A 20,658-nucleotide genomic window follows, 5' to 3' on the forward strand; every position below is an offset into this window, starting at 1 on the left:
CATGGGCGGACGGCGTCACAACGGATAAACCTTGTTCAATGACACTACGGAACCCTTCACATTGGGTTACCACCAGGAATGAAAAATGTCAAAATCGTTCCAAAACATCACAAACATGGCTTGATACAATTATGGTGGTTCATGTGGTTATTATTGCTGGACAGCTAACTGTAGAGCATACGGCTTCATGGCTACTAATACCACAACCGCTTCGACTTCCTCTATCACTGCTTTGCATTGAGTATACATGAATCCGTTCAAATGGATTGCACATTATCGATATTCCAGCCGCTCATATAGAGCCTTCTTAAAGTCTATCCGCGTACCGAAGAAGACGTAGTCATCACAATGGATCGGAGTCTTCAGATCTACGCTGGTGGGATGCACCAACTAGCAATCTTGATCTACATTAGTGTTACAGTACGACGTCTCGCTCCATCCAAATATCAATACAACGAAAGGACCCAATTATCACAGGTATATGGCAGAGTACGGGGTAATCGAAAATGAAGCCGAGTACGGCTGAGGTAAGATATAGGAGAGAGGTACCTAGTGCACCTTTGGGCTGGTTGTCTCATGATTGATTTTGAATGGCGGTGGCTGATTTCATGTCCCGACTACATGTTTCTAAGACGGTCCTACCACTGACATGAACTCGTTGCACAAGGCTGTCAGTGGTAAGGTGGAGCATTCCCGCTCAGCTCCGCATCGGTACTGAGCTGCAGGGGACCCCTGTCGTGCCAAGCTGTCTGCATTAGAGGTGAGCAGTGAACACCTGGCGAGCCAGGAACCTCGTACATAGGATATGAGCTTTCGAATGCATTGAGGGTCTGGAGCAAGATGGTTGGACTGTCAAATTCTCACGAATGAATTGAATTCGCTCAAATACATATTGTTACCGCCAAAAGACACGTTGCGCCGCCCAATGAACTCGACACGCGATCCATTCAACCTCCGCAGCAAAGCAACCTTCAAGACACCCTCTGCCTTTAGCATCCTCCAGAACGCCGCCAACAAGACCGCCTCGCAAGCCGTGCAATCGGGCAAGCAGGCAGTTCAGGCCACGAAACAGGCAATCCAGGACTCCGATATGTCCTTCGCCATCCCGCGCAACGTACCCAATTTCGAGAGCGCGCAACGCAAGTTTGAAGATAATGTGTGGAATAAGCTTCCAGGGAACGAAAAGGGCTTGCCAATGTACAAAGACAAGCCTTCAGGAAAGGTTTACGGATATGGTGGTCCGAGGGGGAGGAGAGGTTTTATGAGGAGCAAGAGGGGAATGGGGTTAATAGCGCTGGTGGTGCTGGGGCTCTTCTACTGGTTCGGATGGTCGAGTGGAGGCACAAGCGTCAGTCTAGCGGAAGATGAGAAGGACAGAGGGAAGAGTCTGGCCTCCAAGATTGGAGGAAGTGCTACAGGAAAGAAGAGCAAAATCGACTGGGAGAAGCGGAGACAAGCAGTCAAGGACGCCTTCTTGCTGAGTTGGAACGCATATGAGGAACACGGCTGGGGCTATGACGAGTACCACCCAGTTTCAAAGAAGGGACGATACATGGCTGAACCCAACGGTCTAGGTTGGATCATCGTAGATGCGCTCGACACACTCATGATCATGAACCTGACCAAGGAATACAACCACGCCCGTGAATGGATATCCACGACTCTGGACTACGACAAGAAGCAGGATGTCAACACTTTTGAAACGACGATTCGCATGCTTGGTGGTCTGCTGTCGGCACACTATCTACAAGACTTACTTCCTGGAATGAAGCCTTCGAATGCGAATGACGAGGATCTCTTCCTGGAGAAGGCAACGGATCTTGCTGATCGCCTCATGGGCGCATACGATTCACCTTCAGGTGTGCCTTGGGCCAGCGTCATTCTCAAGGATTCCAAGGGTGAAGCCTCACACGCCGATGGAGGTGCGTCCTCTACAGCCGAAGCGACGACTCTCCAACTCGAAATGAAGTACCTTGCTTTCCTGACTGGTGAATCACAATACTGGACTTCGGCAGAGAAGGTCATGCAAGTCGTTGACAACCTCGGCGCCAAAGATGGTCTGCTTCCCATCTTCATCTACGCAGACAGAGGCACGTTCCGCGGCAACGAGATCCGATGGGGCAGCCGTGGCGACAGTTACTACGAGTACCTCCCTAAGCAATACCTGCAGACGCAGAAACACGAGCCAGTGTACCAAGAAATGTGGAACGAGTCTCTCAAAGGCGCAAAGAAGCATCTCCTCACCTACACAAAGCACAGCCACTTCACCGTCCTGGCAGAGCGCCCCAATGGCATAGAAGGAAACCTGCACCCCAAAATGGACCATCTCGTTTGCTTCCTCCCAGGTACCATCGCCCTAGCCGTCACCGAAGGCGCTACCCTGGCCGAAGCCCGTAAGCTGCCCACATGGGGCAAGCAACAAGAAGAAGACATCACCCTCGCCCGCGAACTCACAAAAACCTGCATGGGCATGTACAAAGTCACCGCCACAGGCCTCGCCCCCGAAATCGCCCACTTCGTCCTCGACGACCCCCCCAAAATGTATCGCACTGAGATCCTCCCCTCCAAATCCGATCTCGACACTAGCGTCGCCGACGGCGAGGGCTGGAAGAGCGACTTTGATATCAAACCCGCGGATACGCATAACCTGCAGCGTCCCGAAACCGTCGAGTCGCTGCTGTACATGTGGCGCATCACGGGCGACGAAACATATCGAGAGTGGGGCTGGGAAATGTTCGAGAGCTTCGTCAAGCACACAATTGTGCCTGACAACGGTGGGTTTTCAAGTGTGGGTGATGTGACCAAAGTGCCGCCTCCAACAAGAGATAACATGGAGAGTTTCTGGTTGGTAAGTTTGACATCCTCGCCTTTCCCCCCTTTTGCTTTCCAAAGTTTTTTTTTTTAAAAAAAAGGGACAAATACTAATGTAAAGCACAGGCCGAAACGCTAAAGTACATGTACCTTCTCTTTTCACCTGATGATCTCTTGCCGCTGGATCAAATCGTCTTCAACACAGAGGCTCATCCTTTTCCCCGCTTCGATCCGAGCAAGAAGCGGTTCAAGACGGGTTGGCAGCGTATACCCAGGGATGAAAAGGGGAATCTCGTCCCGCAAAAGGCGGATGAGAAGAAGACTTCGTAGAAGTGGGGATATCGAAACGCTTTTATTTGTTTATTTTCCTTTTGGGCTGCCGGCTTTTTGATACTACGAAGCGTGTGGGTGGGGGTGGTCTGACGTGCATCAGTGGGCGTTTCTGGGTTGTAAGCATTTACACACACACACACACACACACGTATATGAGTGCTTGTTGACCTGTACTTTTACGTATCGAATACAATCCGAACCCATAGTTCCATGTTCACTGCGTCCGGTGGTTTGAGATGATTTCGCATGCAAAAATTTGAAAAAGCAGATGCCTTCCCATTTCATATGCTATATACATGTATATAGATATGGTGTAAATCTACCATGAACGCCGGTACTGACACTCCTCCACAAATATTACCATATAGTGCATAAACTCATAAATCGTGACTCATATCTTTTTTTTTAAAATTCGCACCGACCGGCTCATGAGTGCAAAATATCCTTGCTGACATAGTTGAAGCTGCAACAAGTTCGATATGTGAAGCCGTCTCTCCGGCAAACTACTAGGACGTGTCCTAGCCAGTATAGTGTCAACAGGATGTAGATAGCGGTATGATATATGTCGTGGGTGTGGTGTTTTCGATAAAAGTGAGGTCTCTCTTAACGCTCCTGGGATTGTGATTGCGATTGCTCTTCGCCAATGCGTGGAGGACTCTTCGAGTTTGACGATTGGTTCCTAAAGGGCGAGTGGCTACCTCTAAGCAACCGAAATATTAGTTTCGTAGTCTCAACATTCCTTATGTCTTGTTAGGACTTACGAGCGTCTCCGCTTCCCCTCATCTCTCCTTTCCTCAATCACCTTTAGCATCGTCTTCCGCCCATCCTTGGCATTGATATGGGCGTCCCGCATACTCATGCTCACTTTGGTGCTCGCATCCGCTCTAAGCAGCCTCTTGAGCAACAAGTGGCGCATGAGAACACAGACAAAAACTCCGCAATCACTTCCATTCTCCTGCTGGGGACTGTCTCCCATGGGTATAAATCTCAGTCTCTTCCCAAGCAATTGCTCCAGCTTCATGGTCGTGCTCCGTGCCTCGCGCTCGTTTGCCTGGCTCATGGAATCGTAGTGGAAGGAAACGCCGTCAATGATTGACACCAGCAGCAGAGACCAATGGGACCCGCCTTCTGCCTGCGTGACATCCACGTTGTCGTTTATGGGTAGGAAGACATGTGTAGTGTGGCTGAAATTCGGCAGAGCTTCCTTGAGGGCGAGGGGCTCTGCGGCTTGCATGAGCATGTAGGACATGGAGGGGCGTAGGAGGACGATGGAGGCTTTGGGGTAGTTGATAAGCTCTTCGCGTTCGAGGTATTCCTGCCAAAAGGCAATTGCCTGCAGGGGGGTTAGTCACAGCAGCTGTTTGGACAGTAGAAGTGTATGCCCACATTGTCGGTGAGCCAGTCATTGGTCTTGATACTATCAAGATCCGCTCGTGTTACTACGCTCGTCAGTATTGTTGTCGGCTTGGTCGTTCTATGCGCAAGTCAAGGAACAGATGACGCACACACCCCTCACGTCGTAGTCTGCGTACGTTCAGTCAGTCGTCGCTCTCTGTGCCATTACGGTGATCATGACTCACATGAAAGATAGGCCTCATCCGGGCTGGGATCTCCCAAACGCCGCCTCGCCTTGTCTTTGATTCTTGAGAAGGAGCCGTGCATGTTGGCACGCACTGCCGCGGTGGTTTGTAGAGGAGGTGTGGTGTGCGGTGCGGTGCGGTGCGATCGCGGTGGGTACCCAATCCAAGGCTGCAGGCGACAGGGACGATATTATAACAACAGGCCAGACCTCTGGGAAATACGGTAGGTGGAAATACCAGATGCCTGTCTCGCTAGGGCCAAGGCCGACCAAAAGATGCCGAAACCTTCATGCGGGCAATATGCAGGGATGACGTATGCGTCTGGCCAGATTCGCTGGGTGGGGCATCCCTGCTTGCCGCGGGTGATTTTTTATCGTAAACTGCAATATAGTTATATATTTGTAACTAACTACCCCTTTTTTAAACACTATGATGGTGTCTAAAGGGGCTTACGGTGTGTTTTGACATGATAATCATGCTCACACACTACAAGCTGTCTTGGTCCTATATATGGTATGTGGCCCATCTATCCATTCATGCATGATATAGTAGAACAAGATAGCTGGAGCTGGGCATATAGACATAATTTGTTATGCATCAATTCTTTATCTACATGTACATTCGTGATGGTCGTCTTATTCAGGAAAGCTCAGAAGTAATTGCTTTTTTTAAGATGCGGAGCACTGAACTTTTGTACGCCTCAGTTAAGCAAGCCACATGAATACCCTTACGGCAGCTGTCCAACAATCTTGGCACCGTTCGTCTGGTCTTGCTTTCCAAACTGCTCTGGTCTTTCAACCTTGTAAAGCCAGTTCTTGTTGTCTCCAATCTTGCCCTGCTGGATTCCCTTGAGAGTTGTGAGAAGCTTCTTGCATACTGGGCCTGGTTCTTGCTGGGCTTCTGCATAGGTGAACTTGTCACCCCTGGACTGCATAGTGATAGACTTGATGGGAACTAGAGCTGCGGCAGTTCCGGCAGCAAGAACTTCATCGAAAGTGCTCAGCTCGTCGTAAGCAATCTGATATCATCAGCACAATCCAAAACCTAATGGCTCGCATGCATTACCTCGCGTGACTCAGCTTCCCACCCAAAAGACTCGGCAATTCTCAAAACACTATCTCCAGTGACACTCTGGATAACGTTTTTGCTGTTAGAGGCGACGAGCTTGACTTTGTCGCCATCCTTCTTCACGCCAATGAAGGCTGATGTGGAAAACTCGTCAACTACACTCCTAGTCTTACTGTCCAAGTGGAGAGTGATGCCGTAGCCAGCTTTGTATGCTTTCTCGCTATGCCTCAATACTGGAGCGTAGTTTCCGCCAACCTTTGCTGATCCGGTACCTTCAGGAGCAGCACGGTCAAAATCTTCGAGAATGACAGCGTCCACGGGGTTGGATCCATGGTAGACACCGGTTGGGATACAGTAGACGACAAAGGTGTATTCTTGTGGAGGGTTCAGACCGAGCTGTGCAGAACTTCCGAAGAGCAATGGCCGGATGTACATGGCTGCACCCGTCTCATGGGGTGGTACATAGGCTGCATTCATGCCTACAGCCAGGCTGCAGCAAGCAAGGAAGTGGTCTGTCGGCACCTCTGGAATGGAAATGAATGAAGCAGAGTGCTGCATACGCTCGGCATTCTTGTTTGGCCTGAAGATGTTGATGGTGTTGTTTGGCGCCCGGAACGCCTTCATTCCCTCGTAGCACTGCATGCCGTAGTTCAGACCAGGCGCCATGCCGTGGATACGGAGGTAAGGGTCTTCGACGAAAACTGGAGGCGTCCATTTTCCAGTCTCGACAGAGTAATGTGATTCGACATGGCCAGCAACTTCAAATGCATTAGGTTATGACTCAATAACTGTGTTTTTTGGTGTCGGAAATGTGCTGCACAGAAGGAAATGGTGGACATGCGGCATCTTCCAAGAGAGGTGTGCCTTCTCTTATAAGAGACATTGATGCCATCAAGGATACATAATCTTGAATAATCCTGAACAGAACATGGTCATACCTTCTCGGATCTTGAAGCCTACGTTGCTCCAATCTAGAACACAGTCAGCAAAAAAATTACAATCCGTGTGTCAGTAGACAGCAGCCAACGTACCGATGGTATCAACTGGTGGTGGAGGAAAGTCAGACATGATTGCTTTAGAGTCAGTGTACTGTGGGTGCTGGTGATGGGGTATGAATTATTATGCAAGATGGAATGGGGCTCGGAAAGTTTTGGTTGCTTCCGGAGGGTCAAGAGGGTCAGCTAGTAAGAGAGCGATATCGGTGGCCCGCAACCGCCGATATCCTGAATCAGCCGCTACAATATATCAAAAGGTGCTGACGCCCATCCTGGTGTTTCCGTTTGGAGTCATTATTAATTTTGCTTTTCGGCTGTGCTGCGCCGCGCTGCATCTCGCGTCTGTACCTGCAGACTTACCCGCATGGTGGAACCACCCAGGCGTGACGTGCCGGGTGTGTCGTTTCTTGGCGTAATCTGAGGCATCGAGGATGTGATTATCTGTAACTGCACCAATACACCTTTAAACACACCATGGAGTAGCACCTCTCGTCTTGAACAACCTCTTCTTCGTATTTTGATATCCCTGGCATATTTATTCCGTCATGTTTCGCGTGGCCGGTCTCCGCGCGCGGTTCGCAGTCCTCGCGATACTCGTCATGGCTCTTTGTTCATTCTTACTCCTAGGCCCCTACAAAGTAACACCCGGCCACCTTACTTTCACGACACCCGGGAGGGATCTGGGGCATACTAGCCAAAGCCTGCTTACAGGACACGCAATCGCGCCAAAGCTGGGAAACGCGACGGCAAAGTATGTTGGTCATGCCCAGACATGGGAACGTACACGTATCGCAAGAGCTGAGCTGACGCGCAATATCCAGAGCAGAACTTGGTCGCGCGGCCTGGAAAGTCCTTCACACAACCTTCGCCCGCTTCCCCGAGAAGCCTACAGAGGAGGAGAAAGAGGCGCTACGGTCATATGTTCACCTGTTCCAGCGCCTGTACCCATGGTATGTCTTAGACAATGCAGGGGATCTGCGGCTGGAGTCACGCGCCAGCTAACTGTCGGTGTAGTGGAGAATGCGCAGAGCACTTTGGACAAGTGCTTGCCAAATACCCTCCCCAGGTGTCGTCCCGGACAGCGGCAGCCATGTGGGGCTGCTACGTGCACAACGTTGTCAATAAAAGGCTGAAGAAGCCGGAGTTCAACTGCGAAGACATAGGCGACGCATACGATTGCGGTATGTAGATTTTCCAATGTCTACAGGTTACTTGCGGCGTACTAATAGGCTTGACAGGTTGCGCAGAAGAATGATTGGGCAATGGCACCGCGGCAGGGACGTCCTGGTGACATAGATCAACAAAGGACAAGGGAGACAGGAAGACTCGGGCAAGTCATGAGCCCTGCAAGACGTGCATAGTGAAGGACACTGGGGGTATGTGTGTGTCAGTGTCGAATATCTACAGTGCATAGATACAAGACAAGCGCCATGGCACTCTGCATGCATGCAGGGGCTGGGGAGAGGGCATCCTGCTTCTTTTAGGAGCAGTGCAATGTCCAAAAGAGAGACCTGGCGTCTCTGGGCCTAGTAGTTACAACAAAGTCCGCGGGTACCTCACTGTGCCGCAGGCCGCAGCAAGGGAGGTGGGAGAGGCAGGCCAATAGGCTAAGTGGTGGTTGACGTAGCTGCTCCTACACCCCCGGTCGATCACGTAGGCTTGTCAGCGGGGTTGGAGGCGGTAATGTGTTAGTTGTCTTGGTTGGGGTGTAGTGGTGGTGTGTACTATAGCTGGACTCGAGATTGGCCTAAGCAGAGTGTAGCGAATGGCTGTGCGAGCGATTGGCCTTATGACAGGAGCAGCCCTGTCGCTATACAGCCACGCAGGCATGGCTTGCGCAACACGGTGATGGTCTTATCAGCGGGCGAGGACAAGTGGTGTGTCGAGCAAGTCAATCTACACGACGCAACAGCAGTCTGTGCCTCTGTTGTGTGCCCCTCAGTGTTGGCCCATTGCCTCCCCTCTGTGCCTCGTTCCTTGGGGCGCCCTCGTGCGTCATGGCCGTTGGCGGCGGCTGCGGGTGGACGAACCATACACCACAACCATGACAGATGCAGACGAGGAGACGGACAAGACGGACAGCGACAGCCCACCCGTTCCCCAGGCGCGTGGCTTGCGGTGGGGAGGCCGATGCAGGCGCTAACAGGGCGGCATGCAAAGATGCGCGGTCGCATGATTGTATTTTGGGATGGTCGCGAGGGCGCGCTTCGCAAGGGGCCCTGTTCCCGAAGCAACCTAGCGCATAGCAGCTTTTGTGCTATCCAAAACATCTGAAACCTTCCTTGGGTCAGCACCGAGGGGTGATAACGACGCCGCGCCCCCTCCTTAGCACACCGACTCTTCAGTCTGCTCCTCCCCTGCGCTGCCGCTGCCAGCTGTTAGCTGTTCACCGCCTCTTGTTCGTCTGCCTGTCTGTTGTCCTGTCGAAACAACTTCCGTCCTGCCATCATGGTCTCCTTCTCCTGCGAGGTACATACTGCTTGCCTGCCCTTGCTTGTTTACCACCATGCCCCCTCAATTGGCACCCCTCCCCTAGACATGCATTGGAAGCTGACTCTGCCCATCTAGGGCTGTGGAGACGTCCTCACAAAGAAGAAGCTCGATGGCCATCGCAACCAATGCTATGGCGCTACTTTTACCTGCCTCGATTGCATGGTCCACTTTCCTGGCACCTCCTACAAGTCCCACACGGTATGCAATGCGCCAGCCCTTTGTTTCCCCAATGCGCCTTGCAATTGACTGACATGGCCTAGTCCTGCATAACTGAAGACCAAAAGTACCAAGGAAAGCTCTACAAAGAGAAGAAAAAAGGTCCGCCCCAGAAGAGGGACAGCGCATACCACGACAACTCGCAAGCCCTCACCCCGCACAACGCATACGCCGAAGATGCACCCGCCCAAGACAACGCCCTGGCTGTCGTCGATGCCCCGCCGCGCGCGCCTACTCCTCCTCCAGCGGCGCATTCCCTTGGTTACCACGAACAAGCGGCCATTGAGGCTCCTAACGTCTTCGACTTCCTCGACCCCTCCTCGACGCCCATTGCTCCGCGAACGGCAGCGCCCATTAACGAAGCGCGCATGCTCGAAGACAGACAGCCGCCTGCGTACGAGGACCAGTACATGCCTACAATTGACGACGTCATGAAGTTTCAAGTGGCTGATGATGATGAAACCTTTGCGCAAAATGGCTTTTCGACCAATCAGATTCGCCCCTCACGAGAGCAACACGACTCATACACTACGCCTGCTCCCAAGGCGAAGCACTCGAGAACCAAGTCGCGCGACACCGACGTTGAGACGACAAGCAAGAAGACGGATCGCAAGCGCAAGCGCAACTCTCCCACCCAGCTTGACCTGTCGCTGGTTAGAGCTCAAGATGAAAAGGATACCATGATGGCTGATGCGCCTGCAACGCTCCACTCTGGCCTGACTGGAGGGCTTAGCCGATTGCTGGCTCGACCAGAATTCCCGCCGTCGCCAGACGACTCGGGTGACTATGCCAACTCGCCCTTGAGTCCCATGAAACGTGCCAAGCAGGGTAATTCATCGGCGCTTATGCGCGCACAGCGAGAGTACGAGGAAGAGCAGCAAAAGCAGCGCAAGTCTGACACAAAGGCACGCGAGCAGGCAGAGAAGAAAGAAGCGGAAAAGAAGGAAAAGAAAGACAAAAAGGACAAGAAGGACAAGGACCGTGGGCGCGAACGTGACCGTAAGGAGCGCAAGTCCAATGGCACGTTGGTCAAGATTCGATCCAAGAAGAAGCGAGAAGACTCGACAAAGGAAGTGCGCCGCATCCGTCGCAGGCAGTATTCCTCGTCGGTTTCGCCAGCGCCCCGAGACCGCAAAGTCGTCAAAGCCATTGAGTACAACCGGTCGGCCTCTGACTCTCCAGAGCCCAATGGCGAAGGCCAGCTCATTGTGCGCCCCAGCGGAGATGTTGCGCCTTTCTCGCCAGACCTCAACTCCCGCGCTGGACTATTCATGTCCTTCATCACCAAGGGCCCTGATTCTGAGCGCGGCATGAGCATCAACAAAGCTCTGAAGCGATACCACCGCGAGCGCCACGAGCACTTTGACCGTGTGCCGTCCAAGGCTGAAGATGAGAAAGAGCTCTGGAAGGATCTGCGCCTCAGGAAGAACGACCGGGGCGAGATTGTTCTTTTCTTTGCCCCGGGCGAGGCTGCCTGACTAGACGGGGACCTCGACATCATCATGCGCATGCGGGCGTGGTCATGCTCTGACCCAACGCCCAGTCAAGGCTCTGACGACATGATTGATGTTTGAAAGCCGACGGTTGAAGTTTTAAAAAAAAGGATTTTTTGGGGCCACGGATGAGTGGCCATTCTCCCTCACACTTTTCCTCCTTGTATGATGATACCCGGCTTCCAGGTCATTGGCGATTTGGGTGGGCTTGGTGCATTATGTGTTATGTTTTACGTTCATATCCCCGTGTTGTTCTTATTTTTCCTTTACTCGTTTTGTTTCGAATATCATTCTGCTACCATGTACTTATTCTTACGGCCATACCTCGTTCGTCTTTTATTTTTTTTGAGTTTGGTATCTTTTGGCCAAACACCTGCCCTAATACTCTACGGGCTGGGCCCGCTCCACTTTGTCGACGTTGGGTTCCTGAAAAATAAATTCTTTCCATGTTCATGCACCAACAAATGCCGCACTTGGCTGATGAAGACGTGTTGCGAGTGAAGCTTGCGGGATGCGTTCCCGCGTATACGAGAGCAGAGTGAGGCTCCCTAGCTGCTTTTCAAACGTCTGTCTCATCTAGCGCAGGGACAAGATGCCGTGCTTGTAGCATGTCATGTTGAGACGGCTTGCCAGGCATTCTGTCAGGCTGTTTTCTGCTTGGCCGTGTGGAGGGTGACGGCGTGCTGGTAACGAAGGTCCACCTTTTACTTGATACAGCCTAGCGATTCGCTTTCCCTTGCTTTGCTTCTCCTCTTACACCAAAACGTTCGTCGACGTGACAGCACGTCCTGTTCCAGAAAGCGCGTCAGGGCCAGGTACAGTTTGGCCGAGTTTCCCGATTAGCCTTTACAACCAGCAAAGCGGATGGACAGATGTCTGGTTCGGGCTGGGGGCTCGGCAAACGTAGGCTTACTCTCGAGGAAGGCTAACAAGTAACTTACGTATCCAAGCCTAGTAATAGGGCAACCGCCCTTTGTTCCACGCCGACAATGCCTCCCCCCTCGAGGGCACAGCAACACTTACTAGGTGCGTCGTGGGGGAACTCAAACAAGAGCAATCCCATGGTAGGGCTAAAGGCTAATGGGGGCGCTTTGCAGAGACGCAGACATGGATAGACAACCCCACGGCTGTGCACTACTAGGGCAACATCTGCACCCTTCACAGCCACGACAAGGCGAAGTCTCCCAGACGCTCGGCTTGTCCAACATAGTTCGCCCAAGTGCCGCAGGCGTTAGAACTAGCAGACTCGTCCCGCATATCCTGCAGCTCACGTCTCTGGCTGTGATTTGACGTGGCCGTGTGTCGCGGAGAGCGGGGAAGGCTGCCCGGCAGCACGGTGGCGGGACTACCACAGATGTAGTTGACCGGCGCGCATACTGCAGACCCGTGCATGGTCAGATGGCACTGCCAGCCAGCACCAAGACACGATAGTTTCGACCCAGCACTCTCCACCACAACAGCCTACGGCCATTTACTCACCCCCTTCACTAATTGACTAATAAACAGCGAGAACGTGATAAGGCCGTACATGACTACTCATCAATTGCCCTGTCCGTCTCTGATGCAAGGCAGCGAGCGTCGCGCGCCCTCAGCCGGGTCTTGAGTTTGCCCCAGGCCGCCCTTGGAAATATAACTGCACCTACCTTTCGGCCTGGCACACACACATTGCACACGCGTTGGCTTTGTTTCCTGTCCATCTTTGGTATCTACTCCCTGCGCGTTTCATCCGCCCATTCGCATGAGACGCTCAGCAGCCGGGTGAACCTGGAAGGTCTTCATCCGTACCGTCCCCGACCCGCCCACGCCTTCCCCCCCAGTCAATCCGCCTATCTCACAACCGTGTCACCGCGCCTCGACTAAGATATGTCACATGCACAGTACGACAACTCGCCCACCGAGGGCTGGCAAGACCTCATTTCCTGGAACGGAGAACTGTACGACCCCTTCTTCCAGGGCGAGACCAACTACACCCAAGCACAAGGTGGAAGCTTCAGCGCAGACTCTCAATTATCAGGAAGCTACACATCTGAACCGCCCTACTTGATCTCAACTGCCCCATCCATCACCGACTTGCCACCTTCGCTCGACTACACTCCAGTCTCCGCCTCGCCGTCAATCCTTGGTGACCAGTCTTCTCTCAACTATGCCTACCTTGCCTCGCCTTCCTTGGACAAGGCGACCACTTCCTCCTTAGCTATATCCCAGGAAAACCAATTCTATGGATCGTTCGGCGCCTCCGACAATGCCCTCCTATCCCCATTGGCAGACATTGCAGAATCAATGATTCTAGATACACGCTATGACCGCATCCCAGAGACCTTCTCATCGCCAACAGGGTCTCAGGAAAGTGCAGCCGAGACGGTCTTCAATCCTCATGTCACAGGCTCGTCCCATTCCTTCAGCGGCCTGGACATGAGGGCATCTAGAGCGTTCTCGACTTGGCATGCTTGGTCAGACCAACCACGCATTATTGAGCCCATTCCTGAAGATGATTGTGGGCGGACAGAAGCCATGCCGATTCCTATCCCACAATCGCTGTCGCAGAGTTACAATATAACATCCCCGTCGTATTCGCCGTATCCGAGATCCGATGGGGGGTTTGAGCTGCATAGTCACAGTAGGGCCATAGCGATTCCGGACGCCGCTCGGAGACCCGCAAGCTACAACAATCGCACTAGCAATTCAGGGTCTGTACGACGAGGAGCTACAACCCCATCTCTATCTCCTGCAGCTTCACGACATCCTCGTGCAATTGCTCTGTCCAGAAGTGCTTCACTGTCTCGGCGCAAAAGCTCTACACCATCGCCTACATGCGACTCTTACGGATGGGTAGCGTACCAGCCCAATCCACTGACGAACAAGCTATCGCCCATAACCACGGATGGCGTGTCTGGAAGAGCACAGAAAGGCAGAAAGAAGGCTCTCACACCAGAGCAACGACGTGATGCGGCGTTGATGCGCATCGTCCGTGCGTGTTCAAACTGCCAGAAGCGTAAAGAAAAATGTGATCCGGGCATGCCGTGCAAAGCCTGTCTAGAACACTACAAAGGAGATCTGGTCAATCACCCCTGCCGTGGTCATACGCTCAGTGATCTATCGGGAGCATTTCTCTCCGACCGCCTGGGATGGCATCCGACTGCTCGAAATCTCGAGTCATTTATCCCTACACGGCACTTCAAAATCCTTACGGATGGTACTTATACCGTTCCGATTAACTTTGGGTTTGGTCCGGCGTTTCCGGTCTCTGTGAACACCATTGAACTTGACGACCACCCATTGGTACACAACCACATTGTGTACTCGTGGCCACCCGAGCCGTTCTCGGGACCGCCCCACCGGCATGCTGTCCTTCCAGCTGTCCTATGTGCAGATGCTCAAGCAAATCTCCTTCAGACACTAGACTCGCACCTATCCTTGCTTGTAACACAGCATTTCCACAATTTCCCGTTATACTGCTCGCCATTGAGGATCCTGCGCGAGGTATGCATGTTCTCGAGCTCTCTTCCGAAAAACACTTTGCACTATGGTGTGTTGCATGATGCACTTAAGCTTCTTGTTCTCGTTCATGTGGGTGGCGACATCACATTACCGTCGCGATCCGAGAGCTGGGTCCTAGCACAGCTCATCAGCAGTACGATGGACATTGCCGAGGATCTCACCCCAACGCCATGCTTCATCCGGTCACAGTTTGGTGCTGTCATGCCGAATCTTGCTCATGACCTGATGAAGAGAGTGCTCTCGTCTCTGGAGCAATTCCTATTGAACAAGGACTGCGACGAATGGCCTATTGCTGTTGCCGTCCTCATCACTGTTCTCATGACGATCGAATCTGTCCACTACCACGCCGCCAAGCTCCCCTACCATAACTTCTATGACGAAACAAACGCAGCCATTGCAGAAGAAGACCTAGCAGTCAACGAGCAAGGGGTTAGCGAGCTGTTAGATTTCTACAAGGCATGCTTTTCGGGTTGTCACGCTAGACTCAGGCTGGACTGGGAGGGCGAATCTTCACAGCCCCATACCCCTGCCGACAAGTTCATTGCAGGCCTGCAGGCGGCCATCAGACAGGCCAATGATGAGGGCTATATTACGCAGAAATCCAAGGCCACAAGAAGAGATGACGATATGGGCTACTTCTTCGACCGGCTCGTGGTTCGCCTGCTGAAACAATGAGACGAAGCTCTCTAATCAATCATTGTCGGACACCGGGAGTGACTCACTTCCGATCACACCATGGTATCATTTTGTTTTTCTTTTCATTACCGTTTTTTTAGCGTTCATGAGGCTTGTGATACTTCTTCTTCTTATACCCCTCTTATAGACAGTGTTTTTTTTAGTTCATGATGAAACGACCGGTTTTACGACTCATGGGTAGCATTTGGATATTCGACTTTTTTTGTTCTTCTTTAATTTCCTTTGACTAGATTGTTCAAAAACTACCTACCCTGTTGTAAGTTAGTGTAAGAAAGGAATATCTGCAAATAAATGATTTACTCTTGTTTACCATAGATGGCCAGTCCCCCCCTCCCCTTCCCCCTCCCCCCGCTTTTGATTTTTCGTTGGTCGTTGATCGTTTGCGTTGTCATAAGCTCATCATGTGGCATTCTGGATCCCCCTTGAGGGGCCACGAGATTTTGGCAGCTTTTTAGTGTGCATACATGTAGTGAGATGCGCATAGACGTCATGTCGTTGCAGAGCCATGAGGTCCCTGTGACACAGACAGTGCATGCGACAAGGATGCAAAGCACCACCTTAGACCCATCCAACAAACCACCCCAGCCAAAATGACAAAAACAGCCATAGCCGCAATCATACGCCCGCGCATCTCGAGCGCATCGCCAATCTCCAACTTGGCCACTTTGCGAATCTTCTTATTCAAATGCCACGACTTCTTCTTCTTCTTCTTGTTCTTTCCACCGGGCCTCATAAACGCACTCTGCGCATCTGGCTTCGGCGAAATAGCATCATGTGGCTCAACATGGTGCGCCGTGTCCCTACGGCCCCAGGTCGAATCGTCCGGGTCCTGATAAGGTTCCGGGTCGAGCCATCGCGATGGGACCAGGTAGGCTAGAAGCGACAACGACGAGGAAGAAGAAGAAGAAGTGGATGCGTGAGCGTGCGTGCGGCGGGCGCGATTGCGATAGTTTACCAGGAAGAGCGATAGGAGGAATGACGTGAAGAAGACGGGGGTTAGGATGATCTTTATTTTGATGCAAAAAAGGTTTGAGAATCAGCGCGGGTGTTTTTGTCTAAATGTGGTCCCCCCCCCCACATCCGGGAGACGGGAGGGGGGTAAATAAAAGGATTGTGGGTTAGCCTACCCGTGCTAGAAGAGGCTCGTTGCTGTCATGCAGCGCGGAGGTCGGAGAGGATGGGGGTGATGGGATCGGGCTTGTTGCGAGTTGCTCGAATGGGTCTGGTTTTTTCTTGTGTCTGCGCCGTGTAGTCTGTGGGGATGGCGGTGGAGTTTGGAGGTGATGGTGCTGGTGGTGCTGTGTCGCAGCAGCCATGGCGCCTACTATCCGGAAACCAAAGAGGGAGAAATGAACGGTTAACAGATTCGGATGGATACCATTCTGAGCATGTGGAATACGAGCGGGTAGGTAGATCCCCTGGGCTAAGGGGCTTGGTTCAGTGTGGGGGGGGGGGAAACGGGAACAGCGATGGGTGGTATAGCGGCGGCAGCAAAGCAGGTATGTATGGGGAATTCCTGTTTGTATGTACATATAGGAATGGGTATACTTAGTCAAAAGATGCGGATCACAGTGACGCAGCGTGCGCCCGCTCGGGTCTCCATAGGGCTGGGTAGCCCGCCCGCGTCCGTTGTTATGACGTTTGAGCCCATGTCATTCCAAAAAGTCCAGACTTATGCTCTTGGGAGCGCCATGGATATTATTGTTTATTTTATTTTTCGCGTTCGACCTGACAGCACACCGATCTACATATAGTACGAAATGGACTTGTCTGACGAGATAAGCACTCCATCAAATAGAGATAGCGCCAATGGGCGTACGCGGGGTTAGAGCATGCGCAATGGGCATCACACGACGGAGCTAAGGGCGTGGCGGAGTCCGACCGGGGCCAGGTGTCTGTGTCCATATTGTGCTTATCCTACTTTCTCCGCTTCCGCAGTGGTTGAAGAGATCTACTCCAGCATCAGCCTGGACGCAGGTGAATCACATGTCGCACCAGGGGCCTTTGCCTGCTCGTCCAGCTCGGTAAGTCCGTTAGATCCGAGTGAGCGAATGCCCGCAGACAGGCCGTATGGCTGCCTGGAGCTCTACTTATATCACATTAGCACTCCCTTCGCTGCCGAAACCTTGTATTAATCAGCTTTCGCCGCTGACCTAATACGCCCAATACGCCCAATACGCCGGACGAATCCTCCGTCCGCCTCTGCTTCATCTCTTGCCTGCAAACAATAGCATCATCCACCAGCAGCTTACGTCCCCCTTTCCACCCCCCACAGTTTACTCGATCCTTCCATCCCCCCCCATAGGTAGTGTAAGCTTCTTTACTTTGCAAACTCCCCAAATTTCCGGGCAACACGATTATATCTCGCCATATACATCGTCAGCAGGTTTTGCCTTTTTGCCCCAACTTTTTGAATTCGGACGAATTCGCGCAAGCGAGCTAGGCACCAACCAACCAACAGAGTGGGACACGAACCCTCTACATCGACATGCCAAAGGAGGAGACGTTGCCGACGCGCAAAAAGATGCGTAAGGGTACGCATAGCTGCTTCGAATGTATGTCAACCCCGTTGTTGTTGTTTTTTGGGTGGGATAGCTACCTACCTACCGTACCTTTTCTACATGCTACGGTTTTACACCACACTCATATATCAATCTTACCTATGCACCGTTCTTCTCACCACCATATTCTCTCCCTTATTTTTTTGATGATTTGCGTGCTTTTCCGTTTTTTTCGTTGAAAATTCTGATCAAAAGTTACAGGTCGCCGCCGCAAGATCAGGTGCATCTTTCAGCCGGACAATCCCGATGTGTGCTCCGAGTGCTTTGCGCGCGGCAGCAGATGCATCGACCAGGAACATGCAAATCCAGATGTCATTGTCGACCACCGCAAGAACCTTCGTGAGAGGGTCTCACGTCTAGAGGCTTTGGTCGACTCTTTGCTCGAAGAAAAGACGGTCAAGTCGGAAAGCCGGAGTCAAAGCATAGCCGACATATCATCACCAAAAGCGCCAAATGTCTACACTAAGGACACTTTACCCCCAACACCACTTTCTTCTGAATCGCCATCCAACCAGCTCAAATTTACACATAACCAACGCGCTATATCTAAACAAGGCCACCACATACCGATTCTTTCTGTTTTTGAGGATGCGGTAGGCTGTCTTCCTATACGTTCGCGCGCTTCTGATACTTACTTGCCCGGCAGCTCAACAATGACGCTGAAGCCCTTGCAAAAGCCCACAACGATCCCCTGCAACAATCCTCAACGCCCAAGCCCGACCAGGCAGAGGATGAGCGATATACTTTAGAGAATCAGCACGACGAAGACATTGTCGATAGCAACCCATTCATGAACTCTGCCAAGCGAGAAAGAACCAAACAAGCACTTATCGCCGTGCTACCTCCTTTTGACCAACTCACCAAGATTCTCCAATCCAACAGTGACTGGTGGGATGTTTGGCGCCGCAAGTGTATGAGAACGCATGGGACTGAGCAGACGCTGCCTCAGTTCGTTGCGCAGGCTTTGGCCACCGGAAACGTCGGAGCAATTGCCACCGTCGTTTTGTCAGTTGGAATCTGTTCACAAGACACTGATCAGGTGTCACGGTATTTTGAGGTTGTTGACAGGTGGTTCCTGTGCGACGACGAATATGCTGCCAGTCTCGAGGGGTTGGAATGTTTTGTCCTGAAGTCCAAGTGGTACGCCGATGTAGGTCAGCCACGGCGAGCTTGGATTGCGTACCGCAAGGGCCTGATGTATGCACAGCTTATGGTGAGTTTTATTGGTATTGAAGTATGCACATTGTTGCTGATGAGGATTAGGGACTCCACCGCAAGCGTACTGGCTCTGTGGCCCACGAAAGCATATGGTGGGCCTTGTACCATGGTGACCGCTTCTTGTCTCTTCTTCTCGGTCTCCCATATGGTATCATCGACGCGCACTGCGACTTGACAATGCCCGACATGGGAGACTCCAGATATTTGCACCCCATGGTCTGCATGTCGAGACTTTCACAGCTTGCAGGCAAAGTGATTGATCGCAACCAAGGCGTAGCCGAGCAGTCTTTTGCTTGGGCGCTACAACTTGACCAAGAGCTAGACGATTTGTGGAAGAAGTTTGATCCAGCTTGGCTCGACTTCACTGGGCTTCTTGCCGACGTAGGATCGAATGCCGTAGAATTACGAGAGCGCATCATGGGCCAAATAGTCTTCCATCAGATCCGCGTATACCTCCACCTGCCGTTTATGCTCAAGTCAGCATCGAATTCGCGCTTCTCCTACTCGCGCACGGTCACTTTGAACGGCTCACGAGAGGTTCTACGCCTCTACCAGGTGTTGCGAACTGGTGGGGTAACGCCGATCTACGAGTGCAAGGCTATTGACTTTCTCGGATTCACAGCCGCAGTCCTTATGCTGATGGGCCTGCTCAGCGGACCACCTGCGCAGTCGGCAGCCTCGAGCTCCAGCGCCAAATCGATTGACGAAGACGTCCGCATGATTGAATCCTGCATTGATATCTTCCGTCGCGCTTCGAGCGAAAAGGGAGGCAATGTTGCCGCGCAATCCGCAGAGGTCCTGGAGAAGATGATGGCCAGGTTCAAGGGCACAAGCACCGAGATAGACGAGTTGTGCAACGGATCCTCAAGTTTCGTCATCCCCTACTTTGGCACCATCTCCATCAAGCGAGGCGGCCAGCTAGTAAAAGGTCCAACACCTTCAGGCCGCTCGCCCGCCACAGTGAGCTCCAGATCGCCCAGCACGTCGCATCAGCTCTACACTCCCCCTTCAGGCAGACACTCATCAGCCACCTCGGACATCTTCTCCCAGCCCTCCAAATCTCTCAACGTCACACCCAAGACATCCATGTCCACCGCCACGGGCGCCACAGGCTTCAACCTCGACCCCTCACCCTTCGTCTCCTACGACGGCTTCTACAACTGGAACAACCTGAACGCCGACGATGGTTCCACAACGGGCACTTCGGTTCTCGACTCCCAGATGCACAACGAGGGCATGAATAACTTCTCGCTCCCCACCAACAACTTCTCCTGGCAGAATATGCCCATGGATATCGATCAGGATTGGTCGTGGTTTCTCAACGATGCCCAGACGACGCAGGGTGTGGCCGCCGCTACGCCCGCTCAGCCGGTACCGCTTGATGTGTTCAACACCCAGGGTTTCACGGGCTTTGGTTGAGATGTGAAAAATATTGCATATCAACAGTCTCTACAAAACCAGCGGGTGGGCGGCTCGGGAAGGCGTTTTTTTTATTCTCGTTTCTTTTCCTGCTTCCCTGGTTTGAATGCACGTCCCTGATCAACGGCCTTGTTCTAGTTATTTTTCTGTCTTTTCTCGCCTTCTTTTCTTTTATTGCATTTTGCTGCTCACAATCGCTCACATTCCCAAGAGATGAACAACGGCATTTGCGTAATACCAGAGTATCATGCTCATGATTTGTTTTTTTTTGGCGTAA

The 20,658-nt window shown here is 52.2% G+C and overlaps 9 protein-coding genes across 9 annotated transcripts; 5 read left to right on the forward strand and 4 right to left on the reverse strand.

Annotated features, from left to right (window-relative positions):
* Positions 1 to 925: 925 nt before the first annotated feature.
* Positions 926 to 3,141, forward strand: COCCADRAFT_2121 (glycoside hydrolase family 47 protein; the record flags this gene model as incomplete). Its single annotated transcript, XM_007710614.1, has 2 exons — positions 926 to 2,848; positions 2,938 to 3,141. 2 exons carry the CDS (start codon positions 926 to 928, stop codon positions 3,139 to 3,141), a joined length of 2,127 nt encoding a protein of 708 aa, XP_007708804.1.
* A 606-nt stretch (positions 3,142 to 3,747) lies between these two features.
* Positions 3,748 to 4,806, reverse strand: COCCADRAFT_87203 (uncharacterized protein; the record flags this gene model as incomplete). The annotated part of the gene is made up of 5 exons (XM_007710662.1): positions 3,748 to 3,844; positions 3,906 to 4,477; positions 4,531 to 4,583; positions 4,654 to 4,668; positions 4,725 to 4,806. The coding sequence occupies 5 exons, from the start codon at positions 4,804 to 4,806 to the stop codon at positions 3,748 to 3,750; spliced, it is 819 nt and encodes a 272-aa protein (XP_007708852.1).
* A 645-nt stretch (positions 4,807 to 5,451) lies between these two features.
* COCCADRAFT_87204 (uncharacterized protein) lies at positions 5,452 to 6,860 on the reverse strand (the record flags this gene model as incomplete). The annotated part of the gene is made up of 4 exons (XM_007710663.1): positions 5,452 to 5,742; positions 5,790 to 6,550; positions 6,731 to 6,763; positions 6,824 to 6,860. The coding sequence occupies 4 exons, from the start codon at positions 6,858 to 6,860 to the stop codon at positions 5,452 to 5,454; spliced, it is 1,122 nt and encodes a 373-aa protein (XP_007708853.1).
* Positions 6,861 to 7,037: 177 nt separating this feature from the next.
* COCCADRAFT_87064 (uncharacterized protein) lies at positions 7,038 to 7,235 on the reverse strand (the record flags this gene model as incomplete). Its single annotated transcript, XM_007710664.1, has 1 exon — positions 7,038 to 7,235. A coding segment is annotated over one exon (198 nt), but the record flags the coding sequence as incomplete, so codon positions are not given.
* A 97-nt stretch (positions 7,236 to 7,332) lies between these two features.
* Positions 7,333 to 8,042, forward strand: COCCADRAFT_33816 (uncharacterized protein; the record flags this gene model as incomplete). The annotated part of the gene is made up of 4 exons (XM_007710647.1): positions 7,333 to 7,538; positions 7,609 to 7,737; positions 7,802 to 7,968; positions 8,026 to 8,042. 4 exons carry the CDS (start codon positions 7,333 to 7,335, stop codon positions 8,040 to 8,042), a joined length of 519 nt encoding a protein of 172 aa, XP_007708837.1.
* A 1,193-nt stretch (positions 8,043 to 9,235) lies between these two features.
* COCCADRAFT_87117 (uncharacterized protein) lies at positions 9,236 to 10,974 on the forward strand (the record flags this gene model as incomplete). The annotated part of the gene is made up of 3 exons (XM_007710665.1): positions 9,236 to 9,256; positions 9,356 to 9,478; positions 9,541 to 10,974. The coding sequence occupies 3 exons, from the start codon at positions 9,236 to 9,238 to the stop codon at positions 10,972 to 10,974; spliced, it is 1,578 nt and encodes a 525-aa protein (XP_007708855.1).
* Positions 10,975 to 12,852: 1,878 nt separating this feature from the next.
* COCCADRAFT_23423 (uncharacterized protein) lies at positions 12,853 to 15,162 on the forward strand (the record flags this gene model as incomplete). Its single annotated transcript, XM_007710635.1, has 1 exon — positions 12,853 to 15,162. One exon carries the CDS (start codon positions 12,853 to 12,855, stop codon positions 15,160 to 15,162), a length of 2,310 nt encoding a protein of 769 aa, XP_007708825.1.
* A 508-nt stretch (positions 15,163 to 15,670) lies between these two features.
* Positions 15,671 to 16,499, reverse strand: COCCADRAFT_2127 (uncharacterized protein; the record flags this gene model as incomplete). The annotated part of the gene is made up of 2 exons (XM_007710615.1): positions 15,671 to 16,189; positions 16,311 to 16,499. The coding sequence occupies 2 exons, from the start codon at positions 16,497 to 16,499 to the stop codon at positions 15,671 to 15,673; spliced, it is 708 nt and encodes a 235-aa protein (XP_007708805.1).
* A 1,172-nt stretch (positions 16,500 to 17,671) lies between these two features.
* On the forward strand, positions 17,672 to 20,381 carry COCCADRAFT_23425 (uncharacterized protein; the record flags this gene model as incomplete). The annotated part of the gene is made up of 4 exons (XM_007710636.1): positions 17,672 to 17,738; positions 17,946 to 18,337; positions 18,391 to 18,957; positions 19,008 to 20,381. The coding sequence occupies 4 exons, from the start codon at positions 17,672 to 17,674 to the stop codon at positions 20,379 to 20,381; spliced, it is 2,400 nt and encodes a 799-aa protein (XP_007708826.1).
* Positions 20,382 to 20,658: the final 277 nt, after the last annotated feature.

The sequence above is a fragment of the Bipolaris zeicola genome (assembly GCF_000523435.1).
Source record: "Bipolaris zeicola 26-R-13 unplaced genomic scaffold scaffold_20, whole genome shotgun sequence".
Classification (NCBI taxonomy): domain Eukaryota; kingdom Fungi; phylum Ascomycota; class Dothideomycetes; order Pleosporales; family Pleosporaceae; genus Bipolaris; species Bipolaris zeicola.